Source organism: Cibotium barometz, chromosome 14, assembly GCF_041138505.1.
Source record: "Cibotium barometz isolate CiBa-2024 chromosome 14, ASM4113850v1, whole genome shotgun sequence".
Classification (NCBI taxonomy): Eukaryota; Viridiplantae; Streptophyta; class Polypodiopsida; order Cyatheales; family Cibotiaceae; genus Cibotium; species Cibotium barometz.
Window position 1 is genome coordinate 52,515,548 of NC_141059.1, and position 26,563 is coordinate 52,542,110.

The following is a 26,563-nucleotide window of genomic DNA, read 5'->3' on the forward strand; positions in this document are numbered from 1 at the left end:
GCCAAGGATAAGGGTAAAGCAAAGAGCTTTAAGCATGGGGGACAACAATCTAGCAAGGCTGGTCATGGACAGCCCTCTTCTGGTGGTGAAAAGTCTGACAAAGGGGATGCAAATAAGCCCAAAAAGAAGGGCAAATGTCACTACTGCCATAAGCGTGGACACTACATCAGTGAATGTAGGAAGCGGATTGCAAAAGAGAATAGGAAAGATGCAGGCAATCCAGTAGCAGACTCTTCTGATGACAAAGCATAGCAATCAGCTAAAGTAATTCAGGAAGAGTACACCTTTTTGGTCACATGCACTAGTGACACACCAAGTGCTTCAGACAATCATGTCTTGCATTGCATCTGACAGACGGGATGTATCATGGTATTTTGATAGTGGTGCTTCGAGCCACATCACTTCATGCAAAGATGTATTTCAGCACTTGGTTTATGCTTCAAATGGCCGCACCGTATCATGTGTAGATCATACCACATATCCAGTAAAGGGAATTGGCAATGTCATACTTATTGCAGCCAATGGTGCCAATATATGTATGAAAAATATATTGTATGTTCCAGGCATAAAGAAAAATCTGCTGTCCGTCTCAGCCATAAACGGCCAAGGTTTAAAGGTTGAATTTGAAGATGGGAAGTGTTTGGTAAAAGACCCATCAAAGGGTTATGAAATAGTCACTTCTAGAACACGATACAAAGGCTTGTATAAGCTGGATAGCTATGACAAGCGTACTTATGATGCAAATACAATGGCTGCCCACACTCCTGCTATGCATGATGCAGAGCTATGGCATGCTCGTTTTGGGCATGTAAATTTTCGGAGTTTGATGCTTTTGCAGAAGCATCATATGATTGATAATATGCCGCCTCTTGAGTCTCCACCAAGACATTTATGTGAGGGGTGTATTTTGGGAAAGATGCAACGAAAACCATTCCCCAAAGATGGAGCTGTTAGAGCTGAAAGTTAATTACAGCTCATACATAGTGATGTATGTGGTCCAATGCGGACACCATCCATAGGGGGGCATCTTTACTTCGTCACATTCATTGATGACTACTCCAGGTTTGCTTAGGTTTACCCTTTGAAAGCGAAAGCAGTGGTGTTTGCATGCTTTCGACACTTTGTAGCAAGGGCTGAAAATATGTGTGGATGTAAAGTCCAAACACTCCGCTCAGATAGAGGTGGAGAATACATGTCAAATGCATTCAAGGATTATATGCTTCAAAAGGGCATCAAACACCAATGTATTGTGCCTTATACACCGCAGCAGAATGTACTGAAAGAAAAAATAGATGTCTCATGGAGATGGCAAGATGCATGGTGAAAGCTCAAAAGTTGCCTCACAATTTTTGGATGGAAGCTATAATGTGTGCAACTCATGTGTTGAACAGGTGTCCAACAAAAGCTTTGAAAACCATAACACCATTTGAGGCTTGGTATAGCCGAAAGCCAACAGTGGATTATATGCATACATTTGGGTGTTTGGCATATGCACATGTGCCAGAACAACTCCGAACAAAGCTAGATGACAAAGCAATGAAATGCATTTTTGTGGGCTACAGCAATGAGAGCAAAGGATACCGTCTCTATAATCCAACAACACAAGAAAATCCTCATGTAGAACATGTGGAACAGCCAGCCATTCAGACCCTTCTATGGAAGGAGTGGAAGATATTGCCAGGGAAGAGCAAACAGCCATAGACACAACCAAGTTAGTGCCAAGATGGTTGTTGAAAACTTTGCAAGAAAGCAAACTTGCAGCTCCACTCAAAGGTAGAACAAGGGCTAGTTTCAGCCATGCATTGAATATACATCGTGGGGAGTCTGCATTAGCCATGGGTGGTCTCTTTGATTCCGAAGAGCCTTCTTCTTATGAAGAAGCACATGAGAATGAGCATTGGGTGCAAGCTATGCAAGCTGAAATCTCTTCTATCATGAAGAACAATACTTGGGATCTTGTGGAATTGCCTAAAGGCAAGCATGTCATTGGAACAAAGTGGGTGTACAAAGTCAAAAGGAAGTCTGATGGTACTATTGACAGGTACAAAGCAGGACTTGTGGCTAAAGGCTACTCCCAGAAAAAGGGAATAGATTATGAGGAGACTTTTGCTCCTACTTCGAGAATGACCACAATAAGATCAGTGATTGCATTGGCTGCACATAAAGGATGGAAAGTGCATCAATTGGACATCAAAACTGCATTCTTAAATGGGGATTTACAGGAGGAAGTATACGTAAATCAGTCCATTGGTTTTGTGGTTCCTGGTGAGGAACATAAAGTATGCAGGTTACATAAAGCATTGTATGGGTTAAAGCAAGCTCCAAGAGCTTGGTATGATAAAATACATGCTCATCTAACCAGCCAAGGTTATGTGAATAGTCCAGCTGAAAGCACATTGTATGTGAAGAAAACCGGTGCCGATATTCTCATAGTCATCTCTTGTATGTAGATGACATGCTCATTATAGGTACTAGCAAAGCACAAATTTCAGATTTCAAAGCTGATTTGAAAGCTGAATTTGATATGTCAGATTTGGGGCCTTTACACTACTATCTTGGCATACAGTTTATGCATATAGATGATGGCATTGTTATGCAGCAAACTAAGTACATAAAAAGTTTGCTAAAAAGGTTTCACATGGATGAATGTAAGCCCATCTCTACTCCAGTAGAACTAGGTGTACGGCTTACTATGCATGATGTACATAAAAAGTTTGCTAAAAAGGTTTCACATGGTGTGTTGTCCTCCACAGTCTTGATGTATGCCTCCACCTGTTGCATCAGCCAAGAATATCTCGCATAGGGAGTTGCAACATGGCACCCATTGTAGTGAGGCTGACAGGGCGGGAGAAAGAACACCACCTTCTGCTCAATCAACGCCTTCTTGGTGTGTTGTCCTCCACAGTCTTGATGTATGCCTCCACCTATTGCATCAGCCAAGAATATCTCCCATAAGGCGCTGCAACATGGCACCCATTGTAGTGAGGCTAACAGGGCGGGAGAAAGTCCTCCGATGGTGGGAAATGATTGCTCCAATCCTCTTGACGTGATGTGAGCGTGGGCGGCAGCCACTATGTTGGGGGCGTCGAGCTTTGCATAGCTTGGTGGCTCTGTCTAATGTCATTCCTCTCAGCCAGGCTCCTGCATCAGCCTGGAGGTCGGGGGTAGTGGGTGGATCTGCTCTCGGGACTCTAGTCTGGAAGAACTCTATTGCATCAATAGAAGGCCAAAATAACCTATGAGACCAAGTACATAAATGAAGATAACGGACGTCTTATCCCAAATCTGTGGTCCAAACGAAAGAACATCAAATCAATCTAGAAAAGCTAAAAAGTCCTAGTGTTCAGGTTATATGCCACTATGCGATGCAAGATTGGTTGTCATTGGATGTTGATGAGGCTACGTTGACAACAGGTGCATCTTTTTTGCTTTAGTTATGCCGATGTTCGGGCTTATACCATTGCCTGCTCAAGGAGGGATTCGGCCCACTATCCAGGGTGGCGGATTACGAGGATTAGCGTTGCCTAGGCGCGTATTTTGGTTGGAGATGCATTGCCACAGAGATCGACTATTTAGGGTACAAAGACCACCAAGACGAGACACATCACATAGAGTCCCCACATAGTTTTTTGCGGAGACCACCCCCGAGGTGACCATATGTCGTGACTCGTACCCATGAGCAGGAGGATCCCCAGCTATCGCAGACCCGCCAGCACCTTACCGAGGGCATCCATCAGCGAGGGGTGACCATCAAGAGAGCATGCTAGATCCGACGGGCCTGACGTCCACGCCCACCTAGGTGCATACCCTCGACAGAGTAGCTCCAGATCCAGATCCAAATCTAGATCTGAGACATACTTGAGCAGTAGTGGACTCCCCCGGCCCCCGTGCACGGCCCTTTCCGAGTGGATGTGTCTCACCTCATAGATGGTAGGATGTACACATGCCCCAAGGCCCAAAGCCTTGGGGCTTTAGCTAGGCAGCATTATTTTGTCTTTTCGTCTGTTTACGAGTTTTTTGTAACACACAGTCTTTGTAATCCCTCATGTCTCATAGACCTTATGGTCTTTTGAAGACGTTTAATATAAATTTCTTTCTTTCTTTCTTTCTACTCCACCATGAAGTCCTTCGAGCCTCTTTAAGCTTGCTAAACCTAACCATGGCTTGAACCACCAAGACAAAGGGGGGGTAGAGAGAGAGAGAGAGAGAGAGAGAGAGAGAGAGAGAGAGAGAGAGAGAGAGAGAGAGCTTTTTAGGGTTCGCGCTACTGTTTTTCTGTGCATTTTAGGGTTCGCGCTACTGTTTTTCTGTGCTTTTTAGGGTTCGCGCTGCTCAGCCCTCTGCTGCTTGTGGCCAGAAGCTGCCCACTTGCTGCTGCTGCTGCTGTTGAGAGGTGGCGGGGAGAGAGAGAGAGAGAGAGAGAGAGAGAGAGAGAGAGAGAGAGAGTGTTGGGCAGTTTCATCTCCGCCATGGGATCTACGGACTTGAGAAGACAACACACCGCCTTTCGTTATCAGTGGAGCTGCTTGCAACAAGAGGTATTACTGTAAATACAGCAGGTACACTAGGGTTTCTAGCAAGTACTGCAGGTTCAGTAGGGTTTCCAGCAGGTGCTGCAGTACAGTAGGGGTTCTTCAAGGTACAGTAGTTTCAGCAAGTACTGCAGGTACAGAAGAGTTTCCAGCTGCCGGTACTGTAGGTACAGTAGGGTTTCTAGCAGGTGACTTGCAGGTACAGTAGGGTTTCAGCAGGTGGTACAGAAGAGTTTCCAGCCAGTACTGCAGGTACAGTAGGGTTTCAGCAAGTACTGCAGGTACAGAAGAGTTTCCAGCCAGCACTGCAGCAGGTGCTGAATTTGGGTTTGAGAGAACGAGTTTTCTTTGCTTTTGTACATGGATTTGGATGACACGGCTGCTGCTGTTGGCGACATGGCTGCCAATAGCCTTAACATGGATCTTATTGAGGAGATGATCGAGAAGGATGTGGGTTATGCTTCAGATGCCTCAGAGCAACAAAAACGTCAAAGGCTTGATGTTGATGCAAGCTATACTCCGGTGAATGTTGGAGAGAATGCAGAGGAAAGTTCTCAGGCACCTTCTCCGGAGTTTGCACGTTTGCTGCAGATCACTGGTGAGCTTCTGCAAGAATATGTGAAGGCAAATAGCGTGCAAATGGCTGCAGTAGATAATAGTGGTGTGGCTGATGTATGCATGGAGACTCCTTTGTTGCTACAACAGCTAGCAGATTTTCATGATCGTGCTGCTATCTTTTTCTTTACTGGGCGTATTCCATTGTTGCCTCGTCTTAGAGCATGGCTGGGCCGCTTGGTGTCGCCTGAGGCACTTGTTGAGGAGATTTACGATGTGAAATACTTTTTCGCACTTCGAAAGCCCGTAGGGGAGTCTTGGAGCAGGTGCCACTTTTTTTGGATGGGCAGTTGGTTCATGTGGTTCCGTGGAAGCCTATGGCAGAGTACCAAGATATGTTGCGCCAGGCTTGCCCAGTTTGGGTTGAAGTGAAACAATTCCCACCAATGTTTTGGCGTGTTTTACCAAGTCTCATGCGAGGTATCGGTGATGTCTTGGTGGTGCCTCGAATGACATCTAGAAACCGAAATCGTCTATGCATGTTGTGGAATACTGGGAGACTTAGGCCGACACATTTGCGTGTCAATATGGCTGGGCTGCAACCTTTAATGTATGAATTGAGGTGGGATACATTTGCTGGCCACTGTTTCAAATGTGGTGAGATGGGCCACTTTGTCTCCGAATGTCCTAAGAAAGAACAAGTTGCTGCTACAAAGGATATCCTTGATGGGCAGTTGCCCGTGGAAGATGAGCATGATGCTCCTTCACATGATGCCCAACACATGGATGTACATGTGGATGTTCAGAATGAGGTTGAGCAGCCATGGGTGGAAGTACGTGGTAAAAAAACACGATTTGTTGCCCCGCGGGGGGATTTCTTAGATGCTGTATGGCGGGGACCTTTGCGTACTCATCAGGGGCCCTTACATACATATGCTCGTCGCCCTTTGGGTTCAGGTGCCCAGCAACAGACCAGGATTGAGAGGCCGGGAGGCCAACTTTCTCAGGGTACAGGGCCTCTTGGGGTGGATAGAGTAGAACGCTATCCTATTAGAAATCGCCTAACAAAAGAAGCACAACAACAATTGCCTCTTGTGTTTGGTTCGAAGGGTGAGGTCATCTCGCCATGGGATGGTCATTACCCTTCGACACGTGCTCGGGAACTCCAAGGGCAGTCTGAGATCACAAATACCATGTCTAAAAATGCAATGCTTCAAAAGGTTCGTGATTTGGCAGATTGTCCTGGGCCTAGTACACGGCCTTGTTCATTCCTTTTCTGGGAAGGCTTATGAAAATTGTACAATGGAATGTAAAGGGTATTTCTTCGCGCCAAAAGCAGTTCAGGCTTTGGCGTACAACTTTTTGTCATGGTTGGGATGTTTTGTGTGCAGTTGAACATAAGCAGCATAAGTTGGTTGGCAAAGCCTATGTATATAAGGGATTTCATGTTTTCTACAGCGGACATCCTGCTTCGCAGTCAGGTGTTATGTTTGCTGTAGAGAAGACAGCTTGGAGAATGTGGCAGAGATTGCAGGACTTGTATGCCCAACAAAGTGCCTCAAGCAAAGTGTATTGGTTGAAGAAACTCATAGGTCTTCAGATGAAGGAAGGGGCGTCTATGACAGCCCATCTAAATGAGTTTAATGGTATTGTCAGCCAGGTCATTAATCAAAAGTTGGCAATGGACGATGAGTTCAAAGCCACTTTTCTGTTATGCACTTTGCCAGAGAGTTGGGACACATTCAGGACAGCCACTAGCAATTCGCATGCTATGCTGTCATATGCAGATGTTGAGGGTGCTCTTCTTCAAGAAGAGACGAACAGGAAAAACAACTCTGTTGGAAAGTCCAATGCAATGAATGCACGTGGGAGATCCCAGCAAAGGGGAAAAAGCCAAGAAAGGGGAAGAAGCAAGTCTCGCTCCAAAAAGGATTTGGAATGCCATTATTGTGGCAAGAAGGGACACATTAAAAAGCAATGCTACGAATGGAAAAATGATCAAAAAGAAAAGGGAAAAGGCAAAGACAAAGACAAAGATGAAGCCAAAGATGTAAAGCCAAAGGGCAAAAGTGGAGTCAAGATTGAAGAAATCAATGTGTCACATGCAGGTGGCAGAGGATGAGGTCCTATTTACGTCTTCACTTGATGCCCATTCACTTCTTACAGGTGGTCATGGTATGCACTCATGGATCATTGATTCAGGTGCCTCCTTTCATGTCACAGGTTGCAGAGACTTGTTTGTCAGGTATACTGCTGGCAATGAAGGAGTGGTTTATTTGGGTGATAACCATGCATGCAAGATTCTTGGCAGAGGTGATGTGAGGCTTGTGTTTTCAGATGGCTCACAGCTTATGCTCCATGATGTCAGGCATGTGCCTGAGATCAAGAAGAACCTGCTTTCTACTGGACAGCTTGATGATGCTGATTATGTTACCACATTTGGTCGTGGAAAGTGGAAGATTTGTAAGGGCTCACTGGTTGTTGCCAGAGGCTCTAAGGTGGACACTCTTTATTTCATGCATGCAGGTGTTTGCCACCATGCTAATGTAAATGCAACCGAGCTGCCGGAAATCTCTCTGTGGCATAGCCGGTTGGGACACATGAGTGTCAAAGGAATGGAGCAATTGTCTCGTTTGGGTTACTTGCCTTCTCTAAAGTTTTCAAGTTTTCAGTTTTGTGAGCATTGTATATATGGTAGGCAACTGCAGTGCCCCCACAAGAAAGCTCTTGGACAGAAAGATGCTCAGTTAGAGCTTGTGCATACTGATGTATGTGAGATGCCTCAGCTTTCTTTGGGAGGGGCAAAATACTTTGTGTCTTTTATTGATGATGCCACACGCAAGGTGTGGGTTTATCCTCTTCGTTTGAAGAGTGATACATTCTCAGTGTTTCAGAAGTTTGTTGCTCATGTTGAGAATCAAATTGGCTAAACACTGAAGGCTTTGCGTTCCGACAATGGTGGAGAGTATATGTCCAAACAGTTTCAGGACTTTTGTGATGCTAAAGGCATCAAGAGGGAGCTCTCTACTCCTTATGATCCTCCACAAAACGGGACAGCAGAGAGGATGAACAGGACCATTCAGGAGAAGGTCCGTTCTATGTTGTCACATGCTGCGTTACCTCATGGTTTTTGGGCTGAAGCTGTTATGACAGCCGTTCACCTTATAAACAGGTCACCTAACACGAGGCTTGGTGGGAAAGTGCCAGAGGAAGTATGGACAGGGAAGCCTCCGTCATACAAGCACTTGAAAGTGTTTGGTTGCGTTGCGTACGTGCACATACGCAGGGAAATGCGCACCAAACTTGATCCTAAGTCTCACAAATGCATATTCCTAGGATATGGTGACAGAGGTGAAATGGGGTATAGACTTTGGGATCCCGTGAATAGAAAGATTATACGCAGCAATGATGTCATTTTTGATGAAACATGCATGTATAAGGAGCCTGCAAGGCAACAGGAGCCTGGCATAGTCATCTTTGATGATGATGGACATCATGGACAACAACAAAGGGCTGTAAATCAGCCATTACAGCAGGAAAACCAGCCCTTAAATGGTGCTGAAAATGGTCCAAATGGATAGCCAAAGATGGCAGAAGATATCCCTATGGATATACCTCAGTTAGAGGAGATACCGGGCATGATTTTTCAGCCTTATGGCATGGAACAGGAGCCACCAATGGGTGATATGCAGGCTGGACAGCAACCTGCAAATGATGGTCATTGGGTACGGAGGTCCACTAGACCCTCCAGAGCCCCTGATAGGTTTGTTCCAGGGGTTGACTACTTGATGCTCACTGACTGTGGGGAGCCCTCATGTTATAAGGAGGCTTTACAGAGGGCAGACAAGGCTCTATGGGAGCGTGCCATGAAGTCAGAGATGGATTCTCTGCACAAAAATGGAACATGGAAGTTGGTGCATTTGCCTGCAGGCAAGAAGGTTTTGCCATGCAAGTGGGTATACAGGCTCAAAGTTGCACCAGATGCAAAGCCAAGATACAAAGCCAGGTTAGTGGCTAAGGGCTTCAAGCAGGAATATGGTGTGGACTTTGATGAGATCTTCTCTCCAGTGGTCAAAATGACCACACTTAGAGCTGTGTTAGCTTTGGTTGCACATGATGATCTGGACTTGATTCAGATGGATGTGAAGACTGCTTTTCTTCACGGTGATCTCCATGAGGAGATATATATGGAGCAGCCAGAAGGTTATGCAGTGAGTGGAAAGGAGAAGCTTGTATGCAAGCTGAAAAAGAGTCTTTATGGGCTCAAACAGGCACCAAGGGAATGGTATCATAAATTTGATACATTCATGAAATCCCAGAAATTCAGGAGAAGTGACATAGATCACTGCTTATACACCAAGAAAGCTTTGGATGGCAGTCTATTGATCCTCATCTTGTATGTTGATGATATGTTGATTGCCGGGAAATCTCGTAAAGAGATGGATGCCTTGAAGCAGAGGCTACATCAAACCTTTGATATGAAGGATTTGGGTGATGGAAATCACATTTTGGGTATGCGGATACTTCGGGACAGAAATCAGCATGTGTTGTATTTGTCTCAGAAGGAATACATTGGCAAAGTTTTGCAGAGGTTCAATATGGACGGGGGGAAGAAAACTAGTACTCCTTTGCCTCCATATGTGAAACTCAGTGCTATGGACAGCCCACAGTCAGATAGTGGCAGGGCTGATATGGCCAAGATTCCGTATGCTTCAGCTTGTGGCAGTCTCATGTATGCCATGGTTGCTACTAGGCCGGACATTGCATTTGCAGTGGGAGTGGTTTCTAGATACATGGCCAACCCTGGCAAGAAGCATTGGGAAGCAGTGAAAGGTGTCATGAGATACCTGAAGGGCACACAGGATATGTGCATATGTTTTGGCAAACAGGATGCATTAGTGCATGGTTACACGGATTCGGATTATGCCGGTCATCCAGATAACCGGAAGTCTACTACCGGTTATGTGTTTACATTCACAGGAGGTGCTGTGTCATGGATATCCAGGATGCAGAAGTGCACTGCCTTATCTACTACAGAGGCCGAGTATATTGCAGCCACAGAGGCTTGCAAGGAGGCATTATGGCTATCTCGGTTAGTGGTTGATTTGGGTTATACAGGGGATGTTCCATTGTTGCATTGTGACAGTCAGAGTGCCATCCAATTGGCAAAGAACCCTGTCTTTCATGCAAAGACGAAGCATGTGGATGTGAAGTATCACTTCATCAGAGAGGTGATAGAGAACAAGCAAATTCAGCTTGTTAAAATTCATACGGATGACAACCCGGCTGATCTGTTGACGAAGAGTTTGCCTCCGGAGCGGTTTGCTCATTGCAGACACTTGATGGGCATCGGATGAGGCCAGTTTCAGCCTTGATATGGCCTTGTATATTATCATGTACATGCTGATTTTTTCTTTTCCTTCATTTAAGGGCACTTTGCCTTTAAGTGGGAGGTTGTTGGGGTAAAGGCATAATGCCCACCCTTATAGTGTGTACAAGCCCATAAGTTATAGTACATAGTACACTTAGTACTTTTAATGTACTAAGTGCACTATGTGTACTAGTGCAATATACATGTGTGATAGGGGAGTCACACACTCATATCATCATGAGTTGACTTATCCCCACAACTCTCTCTCTCTCTCTCTCTCTCTCTCCCTTGCTTCTCTGTGTATGTCTCCCACATGAATTACTCTAACCCTAATTCTTATCTCTCCCATTCATTTCTTTCTGTCGTACATCAAGAATCTTTTCTGGGATTAAGATCATATGCTCATCTTCAATCTCTGGAATATAATCTGAAATATGAAGCATCATCTGTCCATCTGGAATCGAAGAATCTCCTTGTACAAACTTCTTGATCCATGATATGTGAAAAGTCGGATGGATCTTTTCCCATGAAAGTGGTAACTCCAACTTATAACTCAAAGGAGAATTCTTCTTAATAACCCGAAAAGGGCCATAGTAACGTGTTTGCAACTTTGGAAAAACTGATTTCACTGTTTTATATTGATGAGGAGCCACAAACAAAAGAACCATGTCACCTTCTTCGAATTCATCATGTCGGCGACGTCGGTTAGATGCTTGCTGATATTGTTCTTGAACTTGAATCATCTGATCTCGAACTTGAAGAAGAACACCTTGCATTTCTTGAACTAACTGATCTGCTAATGCCACCTTGTGTTGAAGAACAAAGTTTGATGGCACAACTGGTGTATGACCATAAGCGGCTTGAAAAGGACTCATTCCTATTGCTGTGATGAGAATTATTGTAAGCAAATTTCATCAATGGTAGATAATCTTCCCAAGATGCTAAGCGAGACTGAATATAATGTCGAAGCATCTCTTCAAGAATTTGATTAACTCTTTCAGTTTGGCCATCTGTCTTTGGATGATAGGCTGAACTGAACAATAAATTTGTGCCAAGTGACTTAAAAAGTGAAGTCCAAAAATGTCCTGTAAACTTAGGATCTCCATCTGAAATAATGGACTTTGGCAATCCATGTATCTTGAAAATGTACTGAAGAAATAATGAAGCAATATCCAGAGCTTGAGCTGTCTTCTTGCATGGTATAAAATGTGCCATCTTGGACAATCTGTTGACCACCACCATTATCTGTGTATTACCTTTCGAAGAACGAGGTAAAGATGTAATGAAATCCATACTGATACTTTTCCAACGTTCATTTGGTACTGGAAGCGGTTGTAGAAGACCAGTTGGAGCTTGTCTACTGGCTTTCATTTGTTGACAAGAAAAACATGCTGTAACAAACTTTATAACATCTTGCTTCATTTGAGGCCAATAATAACAAGCTGTCAGCAATCGATATGTCTTGTTGATGTGTCCAAACAGGGTGATACAAAGATTCCTATGATGTAATATTTTTGTTCTTCTCCATACTCTTTGCTCGACACCCAAGAAAGATCAATATGCTCGTGTAATTATAAAATAAAAGGTCTCCCTATTTTGTCCGGTGCCCAAAGGACCCTTATGCCCAAAGGATGAGGTGCAAAGAGCTTGTGATTGTGGTTGGCTAGGTTGTTGAAGAGCGGGAGAGTGACTGTTGCTTTGTGACTGATGCGGAGACCTGCAAATATTGCTGTGATACTTCAAAGAGACACTGAGGTGTGGCATGCTGCTTCCTTTCACCCACTGTTGGAGTTTTTTTTTGGGGGAAAAGACTCTTCTATTAGTTAATGAAAAACAGACATGAAGGGTTAGTATAGCCACAAGGGGCTAGATACAAACTCGCCTCCATGTACGAGCCAAGGATCAAATAATCAAAAGGGTGGAGAAAGATGCACTTCCCTTTTGGCTGGCTCCTCTATGAGGAGACGGCTATCACATACAAGTGGAGGGGGGGGGGAGAGGTGTAAGTTGCCCGGGAAGCGTGGGAGTGGATGGCATCGCTGGGCCATGGGCACAACTAAATATTTTGGCATTTAATGACAACCATTAAACAATCCACAAAGTTGAAAACAAAAGCTGCACATACAACATCGCATATGGGCCGACTCCCCCCTTGGAGTATTTTATTACTTAAGGAGAATAATATCATGTACAAGCTTTGAGGGCCTTACTCTCCCCATGGGAGATGCTGGATTATCCATATACAACCATAAACATGTCCTTCATCCAATATGGCTATCTAGCATGTCCTTCCACAGGCGCACAAACATGTGTAATAGTCCACATGGCTCTTCCATATGCGATAAACTTGTATGACAGTCCATATGGCTCATCCACAAGCACATAAACCTGTAAACCAGTCCACGTGGCTCATTCATGAGCTCATAAACCTGTAGACCAGCACATGTGGCTCATTCATGAGCACATCAACCTGTAGAACAACTTGTATATCGCATAAAAATTTCAGCAAGCTTTAGGACTGTTTTACTGAAAAACAGCCATCTGGGGTGTGCAAGATGGTGTAGAGTAGTGAAAATCATCTTCCCCAAGTTGGATATAGCTATGGTGGGCTTAGAAATGGTGTAGAGTAGTGAAAATCATCTTCCCCAAGCTGGATATGGCTATGGCGGGCTTAGAAATGAAGGGAAATGGTAAATTAGAGTTTGCAGCCTCCAAGGACACTTGTCTCACTTTTATTCTCTTATCTCTGTCACATGTCCCAAATCCAAAGGCCAAAAATTCCACAATCTAAAAATATCCCAAATGATGGCTAATTTCACAATGGTGCTTTGGCAATTCTTGATCTCTGTCAAATTTCGGAGGGAATGACACGAACGGAAATACCATCGGAGATAAAAAAAAATAGCAGCTTCCTCTAAAATTTAGGAGATGATCTCTTTGTATTCCACCACATGAGAAATACATGTAAGCACCATGTAGAAACATGTTTCATTGCTCGACCTCTCCCAAATCACTTGATACTTGAGATCCAAAGCCCATTTCTCTGTCCAAGAAACCATCTGGAGTGGAGTGCCTGGACCATGCTACGAACACTTGGTCCTCTATACTAGGTAATCTCCCATTCCTAAAACTTGTATATTCTTGATCTTTTGGGCATCCAAAGCCCATCCACACACATGAATTTTGGAGATGCCCAAAATGGTGACATTCCCCCCAGCTTCTTAAAAGTTGTCCTCAACTTTAAAGCTTCAAACCATATATCAAAATATAACCATGTCCCAAAATAAATGGGCAAGAATATAAAAGTCTCCATCAATCCAAAGACCATAAAGATATATTGGATACGGGCACAAGAGCCAACTGTATCTCCAATATATATAAATCCATAAATGCAAAGCTTCCATGCTTACATTCTGTGGAGGATATGCTAGACACAGGCACAAGAGCCAAATGTGTCTTAATAACCAATATCCATACGTCAATGAAAATCGCCAACCAGGTGCTAAGACACTCAAACAAGTGTCATGCACAAGAAACTAGCACCTTGCACAGAAACATGTACTGTGCACTCAAAGTGGTGCCATTCCAGAGCACAAACCATGGTGACAGAAAAGCTGGTTCTCCATAGTTATGGCAATCCTGTCTCCCAATCCCAATGGTCCCCATGTTCTCCCATACAATCTTAACGCCCATCAATGAGCCTGGTGTGGAAACAATGAAGCACTCACTCCACAATCCCAACGCGAATCCACGTGTATGGTGGAGTGTTCATTGAATTGTCCTCTCACAATCCCAACACGAATCCACATGTATGGTGAGATGAACAATGAAGCTGTTGGTCTCTCTATGGGGATATATTGATTCCAATTTATTATTCTCCTTGGGTAATAAAATACTTAGAGGGGGGGCGGGGGTCCGCTCATTCCGGCCTCAATGCGGTTTCACATGTGCAACTTTTGTTTTCAGCTTTGTGGATTGTTTAATGGTTATGATTAAATGCCGAAATGTTTAATTGTGCCCATGGCCAAGCGATGCACACCCACTCCTGTGCTTCCCGAGCAAGTTAGGGAGGGGGGGATAACCACACAGGTGGTTTGTAATGCCAAGTGGGATCACCACCTCTATCGGTGAGAAAAGGGTTAGGCTGCCAGAGCCTCAAGAAAGCTTCCCGCCGCTTCTGCACATGCGGTCAGAGCGACTCTGCAACTTCCCCCACTGACCTTGGAGGGTATGGATGATGTCAAGCCAAATGCTCCTAATGGACTTCGTAGGTGGAGCGTGGGTATCTTCGATGGCTTCGTTGCATCTAGCTCTCCATATATGCCAGGCTGCAATGCTACTGTAAATCTCCCATCTTTGGCATGATCCCGGTCACCAGTGATGAGTAGATAGGATTGCGACTGGTACTGCCGAAATACGAAGGTGAGAGACCTGAAGGGCTAGCCCCCCATCTTCCTCCTCGTAAGCCCTGGCAACCTCAGCCTCTATGGCCCAAGCGACAATGCTCCATGTAATGATACGGGTCGAGGTTCTGTCCATCGTGAAGATGCGGAGGATTCATTGCCAAACTTGTTGATCCTTCGGGCAATCCCAAAGGCAGTGTCGCTGAGACTCCCGAGGGTGGCTCCACCTTGGATAAGCTGTTGGTTGACCACTAATGGCCAACCACGTGCCAACTGCCAAGCTCTTGTGTGGCGTCAACCAAAGAGAGAGGGTGATCTTTCGAGGCCAAAAATTATCCCAGAGCCTCTTCCAAAAATCTAAGAACATTGTGAGAGGCTGTGTGACTGCCAATGTGCTGTTGCTGTTGAGGTGCCATCAACCTCCAGTATCTGAATCCTGCGGCCTAGCCGCATTGTGTATGCGAAAAAGGGGGTATCCAGAGTCTCCTCTCAATCTGCAGGATCATGCCAAGTCCACTTCCCCGAGTCCCACTGGAGGCGCGTGAGGAGCTGGCTCTCCCAAATCTATAACCGCCAGAGTCTCTCCGTGGCCACCTTGGCCGGTGGGTGGTCTATATGCCACTTATGAGCCTGAAATCCAATCACCCTCACCCTTTGTAAGGTGCAGCCACTGAAATCCTCCAAAGAGAGCTCTGATCTCTCTAATCTGCCATGGGGACCAATAGAAAAAATGAGCAAACACAACCCTCATTTGTGCCATGGATTGCCAAGAGAATATCATGCCTAGTAAACACACCTAGCCACTTGGGGGAAGCTGGGTCTAGGATAGGTGTCAGCCACTCTTGAGGAATAGTAGAGTCGATGTCGAGGCTGAGTCTATCACTACTCTTGATCCTTGCTAGGCCTCTCTCTTGAGCCTCCGGGGGCAGCTGCTTGTCAGCAAGCCAATCGCCAAGGGACTTGGTAGGTCCTATGGTTAATGCTCCCCATGATACATGAGGTCAAGTCCCGAACATATGGCCATTGGGTAAACAGATCAGGGGGTTCTAGAGATCAGGGGTTGCCGAAGATGCTCCTTTGCGGCTACCGGAGCTAACTACCTAAGGGCCGGCTTGAGGTGATCCCAAGCTCGGAGGTTGGCTGCAAATCTGTCCTCAAACGTTGGGCTAAATCCGCGGGCCCGCATCTAAGTGACAATCCATCTGGTGCTCTATGGCCAGGGGCCTCCCAGGCTCGGGGTACGGGTTGAAATCTGGGCCAAGAGGAAGTCTGTAACTCGCGGCGGCGGGTGCCCGGGGGACTAGGGCCTTTGACACACTTGTTGATACCATCAATGCATATTAAAACATTTAAACATGGCCACAGCCTTAACACATATCCATCATCACTTTGCATAAAACATAAAGCTGGACAAAACATCCACAAATGCTGCAAATGGAGCTTGCACGTGTGACACCGCATAGAGGCCGGAATGGGCCGACCCCCCCCCTTGGAGTATTTTATTACCCAAGGAGAATAATATCATGTACAAGCTTTGAGGGCCTTACACTCCCCACGGGAGATGCCGGATTATCCCTATACAAATGCCATAGCACAGCCCAACACAAGGCTACCAAGCCGGAACATAGGCTGTAGAAATGCCGAGCCATCAATGTAATCCATATACCTCCGTGTGGGTACTGATTCTTCCCCAAAAACCACGGGTCTTCATGCAATAGAGCTAGTACAGCAAGTACAACTCTCCATTCAGCTGGTACAGCATGTACAATGGCTGGTACAGCAGGTACGGCAAGTACAGAAGCTGGTACAGCAAGTACAGTGGCTGGTACAGCAGGTACAGTGGCTGGTACAGCCGGTATGGTGTGCGGTACAGCAAGTACAGCAAGTACAGAAGCCTTGCCTTCAGTATTTCTTCGCGATGGAAGCCTCCAAAACAGTCCCCAGCAGCAGCCGGTATTCTTCATGGGCAGCCTTCAAGAGAGAGAGAAAGAGAGTAGCCATCATTAGAGAAGCCTTCAACGGTGGTAGAGGCTAGTGTGCAGCAAGAGAGAGCCTTCATTAATGAAGAGAGAGGGCTCCAATTTATAGATTTGGGCCTCCCATGAGCTAAAATGGCAAGAGAAGGCTACAATGACAAGTGGAGAGCCACACAATAGCTGAAGTGACAAGTGTGAGGCCACTTGTCTCATTTTGATCCATTTTCTAACAAGTGTCAGGCCACTTGTCTCACTTTGGTCCACTTTCTTGCCACATGTCCCAATCTAAGAGATGGGTCCTTCCATAATCTTTACCTCTAAAAATATCCCAACTGGTAGACATTCTGTCATAGGCACTCTGCCAACTCTTGGTATCTGCTCAATTCCAGATGTAATGACGCGAACAGAATTTCCATCGGAGTCGGGCTAAAAATAGCAACTCTCGTAAATTTTAGGAGTGTGGTCCTTTGTATTCTAGGATAATCCCCCATTCCCAAAGCTTGTACTTTCCAAATATTTAGGCATTCCGGAGTCCACCAGACCCCTTTCATACAGGGAAATGTCCAGGCTGGTGACATCCTCCCCAACTTCTTAAAAGTTGTCCGCAACTTTAAGCTTCAAGCCATATATTCAAGATATAATCATGTCCCATCGATTGGGCGAGACGAGAGAGTCTCAAAAAATCCAATATAACTGAAGAATCCATGTCCCAAAGAAATGGGCGAGACTAAATAAGTCTCTATAATTCCAATATCAAAATCATGTCCCAAAATAAATGGGCGAGATAAAACAGTCCCATAAGTCCAGATAGCATAATCCATGTCCTAAGTAAATGGGCGAGACAAATCAGTCCCATAAATCTAGATATCATAATCCATGTCCCAAGTAAATGGGCGAGACAAAACAGTCCCATAAGTCCAGATATCATAATCCATGTAGATCACCAAGGAGCTGCCTTGACGCCCGGCCCGACTTCAGTGCCCATATTCTCTACCATTGGCTCTATGTTCTACCAAGCAAGGTAGCAACATCTTGAAGAGCACTTAGGACAAGAGAAATACTACACAGGGCGGCTAAACAAGGAGTCCTGAAAACAATCACTCGCAGGCATAGATAACCTGGTGTTCCATACGCATTTCTGCTACACATAGTTTATAGGCATTTCAGCCACCAATAGTTTGTAGGCATTTCGGCTACCAACTCACACTACCCTCTCAAGTGCCCATGTTCCCTTCCATCTGCTCTCTATTGTTCCACCCACACATGGTAGAAACAATCTTCAAGAGAGCACGTAGGACAAGAGAACACTACACAGGGTATGTTGTGCTTGTCACTACCCTTTGAAGTGCCCATGGTTCCCTTCCATCTGCTCTCTATTGTTCCACCCTCACATGGTAAAAACAATCTTCAAGAGAGCACGTAGGACAAGAGAACACTACACAAGGTAAGTGAACCATGAGTTCCATAAGTCCAATGCATCCCAAATAAAGGGAGCCAAAAAGAATAATCCATCCCAGTAAAAGGGAGCCATAAACATAATCCATAAACCTGAGGATGGATCCAAATCCCTAGAAAAGAAGTCCAGGAATGCATACACCTGTATACCATAATCCTTGTATACCATAACTCTTACCACATACTCCGTGCTAACCACACACCTTGGAGTAGAGGTGGACTTTATCCATAAAAGCATCATATCCATGAGATATCCAAAGATTTCTTCTCTATAAACTCGGACAGATTCGTCCATAGAAATTGCCTGTTAAGCTCAATATCTATATAAATCTCGTCCAAGAAAGAAATCTCCATAGATATATTCCATCCCAATAAAGGGAGCCATGAAAAGAATTCATTCCATTAAAGGGAGCCATAAACAATGTTTTCCTGAAACCATCTCAAGGCAAACAACAACACCTTTCTCCTTGCATAGCTATACAAGGGTTAGTGAACATCAAAAACACTTGATAGCAAAAGCACTAACTTTGCAAACTCAAAGTATACTTAGCTTTTCTTTGCGAGGTTGGTCATGAAGCCAAAAGAAATATCTCCTCACCATGTCCTTAAGATATCCCGAGATATATCTCCATATAGCTTGCCTGTAAGCTTGATAATATAATCCACAATATCCATATGGAAAGAGTGCTAAATGTGTGCACATAAAGCCAACTCCATACTTCCAAGATAAATTTTGTGAATTCATAAATCCTTAGACCAAGCTGTCTATTGCTCATGCTCTTGCTTCATAGGCTCTGAAGTGGCTGGCCATGCTTAATAGCAATGATGGTAAGTGTGGTCCCCACTCGAGATCTTTTCTCTTCCTTATTGATAGAAGGAAGCCTCTGCTTCCAACTTCCAAGAAAGCCTATGCTCTGATACCAATGTAACTCGCGGCGGCGGGTGCCCGGGGGACTAGGGCCTTTGACACACTTGTTGATACCATCAATGCATATTAAAACATTTAAACATGGCCACAGCCTTAACACATATCCATCATCACTTTGCATAAAACATAAAGCTGGACAAAACATCCACAAATGCTGCAAATGGAGCTTGCACGTGTGACACCGCATAGAGGCCGGAATGGGCCGACCCCCCCCCTTGGAGTATTTTATTACCCAAGGAGAATAATATCATGTACAAGCTTTGAGGGCCTTACACTCCCCACGGGAGATGCCGGATTATCCCTATACAAATGCCATAGCACAGCCCAACACAAGGCTACCAAGCCGGAACATAGGCTGTAGAAATGCCGAGCCATCAATGTAATCCATATACCTCCGTGTGGGTACTGATTCTTCCCCAAAAACCACGGGTCTTCATGCAATAGAGCTAGTACAGCAAGTACAACTCTCCATTCAGCTGGTACAGCAGGTACAATGGTTGGTACAGCAGGTACGGCAAGTACAGAAGCTGGTACAGCAAGTACAGTGGTTGGTACAGCAGGTACAGTGGCTGGTACAGCCGGTATGGTGTGCGGTACAGCAAGTACAGCAAGTACAGAAGCCTTGCCTTCAGTATTTCTTCGCGATGGAAGCCTCCAAAACAGTCCCCAGCAGCAGCCGGTATTCTTCATGGGCAGCCTTCAAGAGAGAGAGAAAGAGAGTAGCCATCATTAGAGAAGCCTTCAACGGTGGTAGAGGCTAGTGTGCAGCAAGAGAGAGCCTTCATTAATGAAGAGAGAGGGCTCCAATTTATAGATTTGGGCCTCCCATGAGCTAAAATGGCAAGAGAAGGCTACAATGACAAGTGGAGAGCCACACAATAGCTGAAGTGACAAGTGTGAGGCCACTTGTCTCATTTTGATCCATTTTCTAACAAGTGTCAGGCCACTTGTCTCACTTTGGTCCACTTTCTTGCCACATGTCCCAATCTAAGAGATGGGTCCTTCCATAATCTTTACCTCTAAAAATATCCCAACTGGTAGACATTCTGTCATAGGCACTCTGCCAACTCTTGGTATCTGCTCAATTCCAGATGTAATGACGCGAACAGAATTTCCATCGGAGTCGGGCTAAAAATAGCAACTCTCCTAAATTTTAGGAGTGTGGTCCTTTGTATTCTAGGATAATCCCCCATTCCCAAAGCTTGTACTTTCCAAATATTTAGGCATTCCGGAGTCCACCAGACCCCTTTCATACAGGGAAATGTCCAGGCTGGTGACAAAGTCCTTCCAAGGCTCTCCACCGGGAAGGAGTCCTCTAACAATCAGTTTGCCTAGCAAGGCACGGCTCTAAATGGAGGGGTCAATGATGCCTAGGCCCCCTCTGTAGTATCGCGGCTGAACGATCACTCTCCAGGCTCCCATCACTGCTGGCCCACAAGAAGTTCCAAATCAACGGCTGTACCTGACCAATGTATGCTTGGGAGAAGGCCCAACAGGAAGTAATGTACCACATGGTGGCAAGGAGGACTTGGTTTGCCACCACCACTCGACTAGCTAAAGATAGCCTCGCAGAGCTCCGGTACAAAAGCTTCTTTTGAATGCTAGACGAGGAGGGGCGAGTTGCTGCTCCGGAGAGATATCGATGCCCACTTGGCATCCTAGGTAGTGGAGTGGAGATTGGAGTGCCCCTCGAGATCCATGGAAAGCCTGAACTGGTCGCCAAGTCGGGGCAAGTGCAGAGCCTACCCAGAAACCACACGACTTGTGCCAGTTGATCTGCGCTCTTGATGCACGACAAAAGATCTCAATCGCCTCAGCAAATCTCTGGAGATTCCCAACATCTCCGGGTAGGTATGCTCCTGTGTCATTTGCAGACTCTGAGTCTAGCAGCTCCTCCTAAGCACGGAGGTGGAGACGCAATCCCCGGAGTCCCGTCTCTTGAGCGGAGAGGAAACTGCTCATGGCCTCGGCGACGAATAGGAAAAGGTAAGGTCCAAGAGGACAGCCCTGTCGGACCGAGCGAGAAAGGGGAATCTGTCGCCTCGGGCTCCCTGAATGAGAACCTGACTGTGAGAGGTTGAGTAAAGTCCCGAAACACCACGGATCCACTCCATTGGGAACCCCATTTGGTGCATCGTGCCCTCCACAAAGCTCCAATCAACCCTATCATAAGCTTTCTCAAAGTCTAGGAGCACTATGAGGTCTTGCTGCCGCAGCCTTGCTGGAGCTGCCACCTCCTAGAAAGTGAAGATGTTGTCCAGAATGCTCTGATCCTGAACAAAACTTTGTCTGAGTGTCATGGATCAAGTCAGAGTGGAAAGGCTGAAGTCTCCGGCTGATGGTGTTGGCCAAGATCTTGTAGGCGGTCCCGAGAAGGGTGATGGGTCACCACTGCCGGATCTCCAATCTGTCACCACCCTCCTTAGGAATCAAGTGTATCAAACCCTTTGAAAGCCTCTTTGGCATGGCACCTGTGATCATAATCTCATTGAAGGCTGCTCGAAGCCGCCTTCCATGAGATATCAGTAGCAAAGAAAGAAAGAAACTGGAAGCTCATCGCCCCCCGGGCATTTACCCCTAGGGAGAGCCGTCAATGCCTCCGCCAGCTCCTCTGTTGTGAAGGGAGTCAATAAGGACTGTAGAGGAGGAGGAACCACCTCTCTCGTGTGCCGCTAGACCCTCTCGCGCATGTCCATCACCTGTGGGGATAATGGGGCGCCCATGAGGAGGAAATGAAAAAAATCTGTGGCGATAGTTCTCTCCTGGGGGGGTTAGAAACAATAACTCCATTCTTGTCGGCTTTTGCCTTTACCTTGTATAGCTGATTCCTGACTGTACTGCTGCTGCAGTGACTTGTGTGGGATTGACTGTTGTTATATGGCTGGGGTGGAGGTTGATGAGAGAAATAAAGTTTATATTAACGTCCTCAAAAGACCCAAAGGGTCTATGTGACCAAAGAGTAATACAATAGCTCCATGAAAATACTGATCCATGTGGAAAGCTGAAGAATTGAGAAAGAAACCAGCTACCTATGCTATGAACATGTGTCGAGACTCGAAAGTAATACATGTAGCTATGTGGCTAATAAAGGGTGCCTATATGTACATTGGGGTGGAGCCTCATCCAATAATAGTACCATCCTTCTCCATGAGAGAAAGAAAGAAAGAAAGTGCTATTAACGACTATCGAAGACACCAAAAGGGTCTATGAGACCATAAGTAATACAATGGTACTATGGGTAATACTGAGCCACGGAAGAACTGAAAAGGAAATGAAAGAAATATCCAGATAGCAGATGATTATCCTGTGATCTCTCCTCACCGCAGTACCAATCTCAGGGCAGAAAGAGGGTCAGGCCTGTGAGAGAGAGTATGAAACATCTATAAAAGATTCAAGAGGGTGTATGAGACTAAGAATTAGTACATATGATCCACGAATAACTGGATGTTAGAGACATGAAAAAAAAGAAACATCTACAAAGAAAATGGTCCATGCACTACTTGGACCCGTGTATACAATGAAGAGGGTCAAAGCTCTTCAGATGTCATCCTCCTCCTGATCTATATGGTGTTTGATGATGTTTTGAATCTGCAGCTGGCAGGTGGAGGGTCTGGATCTCCGAAGATAGGGACGTTTGGCTCACTGGAGAGAATGTGTCCTCTCTTGTGTATCCACAGGTGCGTGGTGCCAGTTGGTTGCGGGCTCATCTGTGATGTCTGTGCTTTCTCTATTTGGGGCAAGCGTGGGTGGTGGTCGCTGTGGTTGCCTGGTGGGGCCTAGAAAAGACTGAAATGGAGGTCCAAAACGTTTCCTACTGATCCTGCCTCCGAAAGTGCTATCTTGTCAGAGTCTTCGGATGATGGCAAAGCTCCAAGTACCAGCCTAAACATCTCTGATCTCTGCATAACCCATGGGAGGGGGCCAAAACCATCTCGGAATAGGCATTGAAATGACTTGGGCATCTGCATATGTAATGCTCGTCCATCTCAATCTCTCCAGTCCTGTGTAACCTGCATATCCATGCCTCCAATGCAATGCCCTCAACTCTCCCAGACTCAATCCAAAGGCAGTGGGAGGATACCCTCAACTGGCCGATTGCGATCCTTATGGCATGCGAAGTGTGTTTGTGAAGATACTCTACTGCCTCGATGAAGCCAAAGGTAGTGGGAGGATACCCTCAACTGGCCGATTGCGATCCTTATGGCATGCGAAGTGTGTTTGTGAAGATACTCTACTGCCTCGATGAAGCCAAAGGTAGTGGGAGGATACCCTCAACTGGCCGATGGCAATCCTTATGGCATGCGAAGTGTGTTTGTGAAGATACTCTATTGCCTCGATGAAGCCATCCTTTGAAGTTTTGAGAGAGAGAAAGATAGAAAGATATATTAAGTGTCTACTAAAGATGCAATGGGCCTACGAGACCGATACAATAATGTCCATGGCATATCTTATCATGGAATGGAAAATAAAAGAGAGAGAGAGAGAGAGAGAGAGAGAGAGAGAGAGAGAGGTTCTAAAACAGATTTCAGGTACAATATTGACGTCCACGATTATGGCGTTCGTCTAAGGTCTGCTCAGAGATTTCTGAAAGATGGAGACAAGGTGCCTGTTCTTTTCTCCAACTGTGGAATAAACAAAAGCTCAGCTCTTTGATGTTTTTTGATGTATTTGTTTTGAAGTTTGAGAGTTTCCGCAAATATATTTTATTGCAAGGGTATGGATTTCATCTGTCAGGTAAGTTCATACCCACTCACCCACAAGTCCGTGCGTGTGTGCACCTAGCCCCATGCCCACACATAAACATAAACAACCCACAAATAACATTGTCTATGTGCAGGTAAAACTAATTGTTCAGTTCAAGGGAAGAGAGTTAGAGTTCAAGGACCTCGGCCTCAAGCTTTTTGAACGATTTGAAGAAGACCTTGGCGAGGTACATAGACTTTTGAAAATGCTGTTTTTTTCCTTTGCAATCCGTTTGTTTCCTTAACATTTTCATGTTTTTAGGAAGCAATTATTGAAAGCAAGCTAACCAAAGATGGAAGAAGCATGTCCATGGTATTGGCACCTAATAAAGGAAAGTCTTCTGGACAAGGACCAAGTACGGAGAAAAGGAGTGAAGATGAAGATAATGTAGGAGCTGCTGCAGTTGTGGGTGCAGAGGCTTGATTGACTATCATCTGCATTGTCGTGCTTGTGGATATGCCAAACAAATATATATCACTGGCAAAGGTCTTTACCATCTCAGCAGCAGGCTGGCTTGTGCTACATTAATGGGAAAGCATGGAAAAACCCTAGGAAATCTATGGAGATCCCCACTCTGTAAGTAAAGATACACAGTACCTCAATCAAGAAGGCTGGGACATGAGAGGCCCCAACAGTGAATAACCCCTTGCAATCCATCTCTCCAGATCCCTTGCAATCGACGAATGGGGTTTCTGTCGAGTCCTCCATTATTATTTTATCATTGTTCCTCTTGAATGTTATAAGAAATGTGTAAATTTATCACTGGTTTTTGCACAAAACTAGGCACATGTTTGTTACTTCACTGGTCCCTTCTTTTTGGGTTGCTTTTGTAAAAGCTTTATTTTTAGCTATTCATTGATAGTGATGCTGATGTTAGAGATGTGTGTGTCCTTGGCTGACTCTTTATTGCAAACCAGGGTGCTAACTGTAGTGAAAAGCCAATCAAATCATGACGGCATCAGCCTATGTCATTGCACGAAGGGATGGGGATTAAACTCACCTTCAGTAACAGCACAATGAAACTCAGTTGCCTTTTCCTCCTCGGAGGAGTCTATGTAACGATCTGCAGCACACACATTGGAACTACCATCAGATACCTATGTAGGATTGCTCTTAGAAACAGCGAGCTCATCATAAGCGTCTGCTTCTTAACTGTGTGGGCTTTGAAGGAGTCCATTCCATTACCAAATTCCGGGATAATCCACTGCGCATCATTTTTAGGAGTCACTGGCATTCGGTACAGAATATAGCTATCCGTAATGCGTAAGCGTGCTTGAACACATTGATAGGAGCGAGAGAAACTTTGTTCTACAGGTCTCCCTCGCCATACTTTGCACAGAAAGTCTGGGCCTCCCAACACATGTACCTCCTTATTAATTTGCCCACTGCAAGGATTGAGGTGGAGAGCATGCAAACCACCATTTGAAAGTGGAGGTGATGAAGGGTTTCACCCCTTTAGAAAGGGAAGAGACCCGGCAAGCAATCCGTTACCAATGTGGACGGAAAGTAGGACATTCGGCGGTTTTCAAAGAGCTTATGACTTTCATCTTTGTCATGGTGTCATTTGTTTTCTCTCTTTCTAAGCAGGGCTTAGGAAGACTTTGAGCTTCTTGCATGTAACATAAAGCGACCATGCAACGAACAGTGAGAGAGCTAAGAATAAAGACAAACATACTTTTGTTGAAAGAAAAAACAGTGGGAGAAGGCAAAAGAGGAACTTGATGAACTCATTCTAGTCAAGCTTTGCATGCCAGTTGAACAATCGAGAGGTGTTAGAACTCTTGGACGCACATTCTCCTTGCCTTCAGAAGGTTGGAATGTAGAGGAGTTAGACAATCCTAGATTTACATAAGACTTCTATGGACTTGTCTTATAAAGAGTCAATGGGCGGTTGTTAGTCATAATAATCTCTATGGAGACTTCAATCATTTTATTTTGAATGCGTTTTTTATTTATATCATCTATTAGGATTAATGATTTAATCAATTGTGTGTGCTGGTATGTTATAGTCAAGATTAATGTGTTTAATCGGTTGTATGTGTTGACTAATACTATAGGTGTTAATTTAATGGCAAATTATATGTTAATCGCAGGTGGAACATGTGTTGGATTATTACGAGTATTTTGAAAAATATGTGAATATCTGTTAGTTTTATATTTTGGTATTAATATTTTTGTAAAGCTAAGGTTTTAAGCTTTTATACATATCAATTGATATTTTATACTTTTGGTAGGTCCAAGACTTTATATTTGAAGCTTGCTATATTTTGTTATATTTTTGTAAGAGCTTTTACATTTAAAAATTTAAAAGCACTCGTTATTTATTTTTGGAGTTATTTTTTTTAAAAGCAAGCTTTTTAATATATATAAATATGGGTGAATGGTATAAAAGATTCAATCCAATCTTGTGTCGACGGTAATGTCTTTTTTATTTTTAATCTCTTGTTTATATAATTTAGTTTATTAAGATTTATCTTTAATTTATGTAAGTCTATGTTTTGTTCTAATTTTTGTGCTTTAGAATTTTTGAAGTGTCTTAAGGATCTTAACATGTATTAAAGGTCCTAACAGTGATATAAGAGTTTTGGGAATCACTTAAG

The 26,563-nt window shown here is 44.7% G+C and overlaps 1 protein-coding gene across 1 annotated transcript in view; it reads left to right on the forward strand.

Moving 5' to 3' along the window:
• Positions 1–24,742, forward strand: part of LOC147632176 (uncharacterized) — a 66,415-nt gene extending 41,673 nt beyond the window's left edge. The window contains exons 7-9 of the mRNA XM_086808813.1: positions 23,750–23,822; positions 24,058–24,150; positions 24,225–24,742. Coding sequence (XP_086664939.1) covers positions 23,750–23,822; positions 24,058–24,150; positions 24,225–24,386 — 328 coding nt within the window. The 3' untranslated portion in view covers positions 24,387–24,742. The remainder of the gene's footprint in view (positions 1–23,749; positions 23,823–24,057; positions 24,151–24,224) is intronic.
• The last annotated feature ends 1,821 nt before the right edge of the window (positions 24,743–26,563 follow it).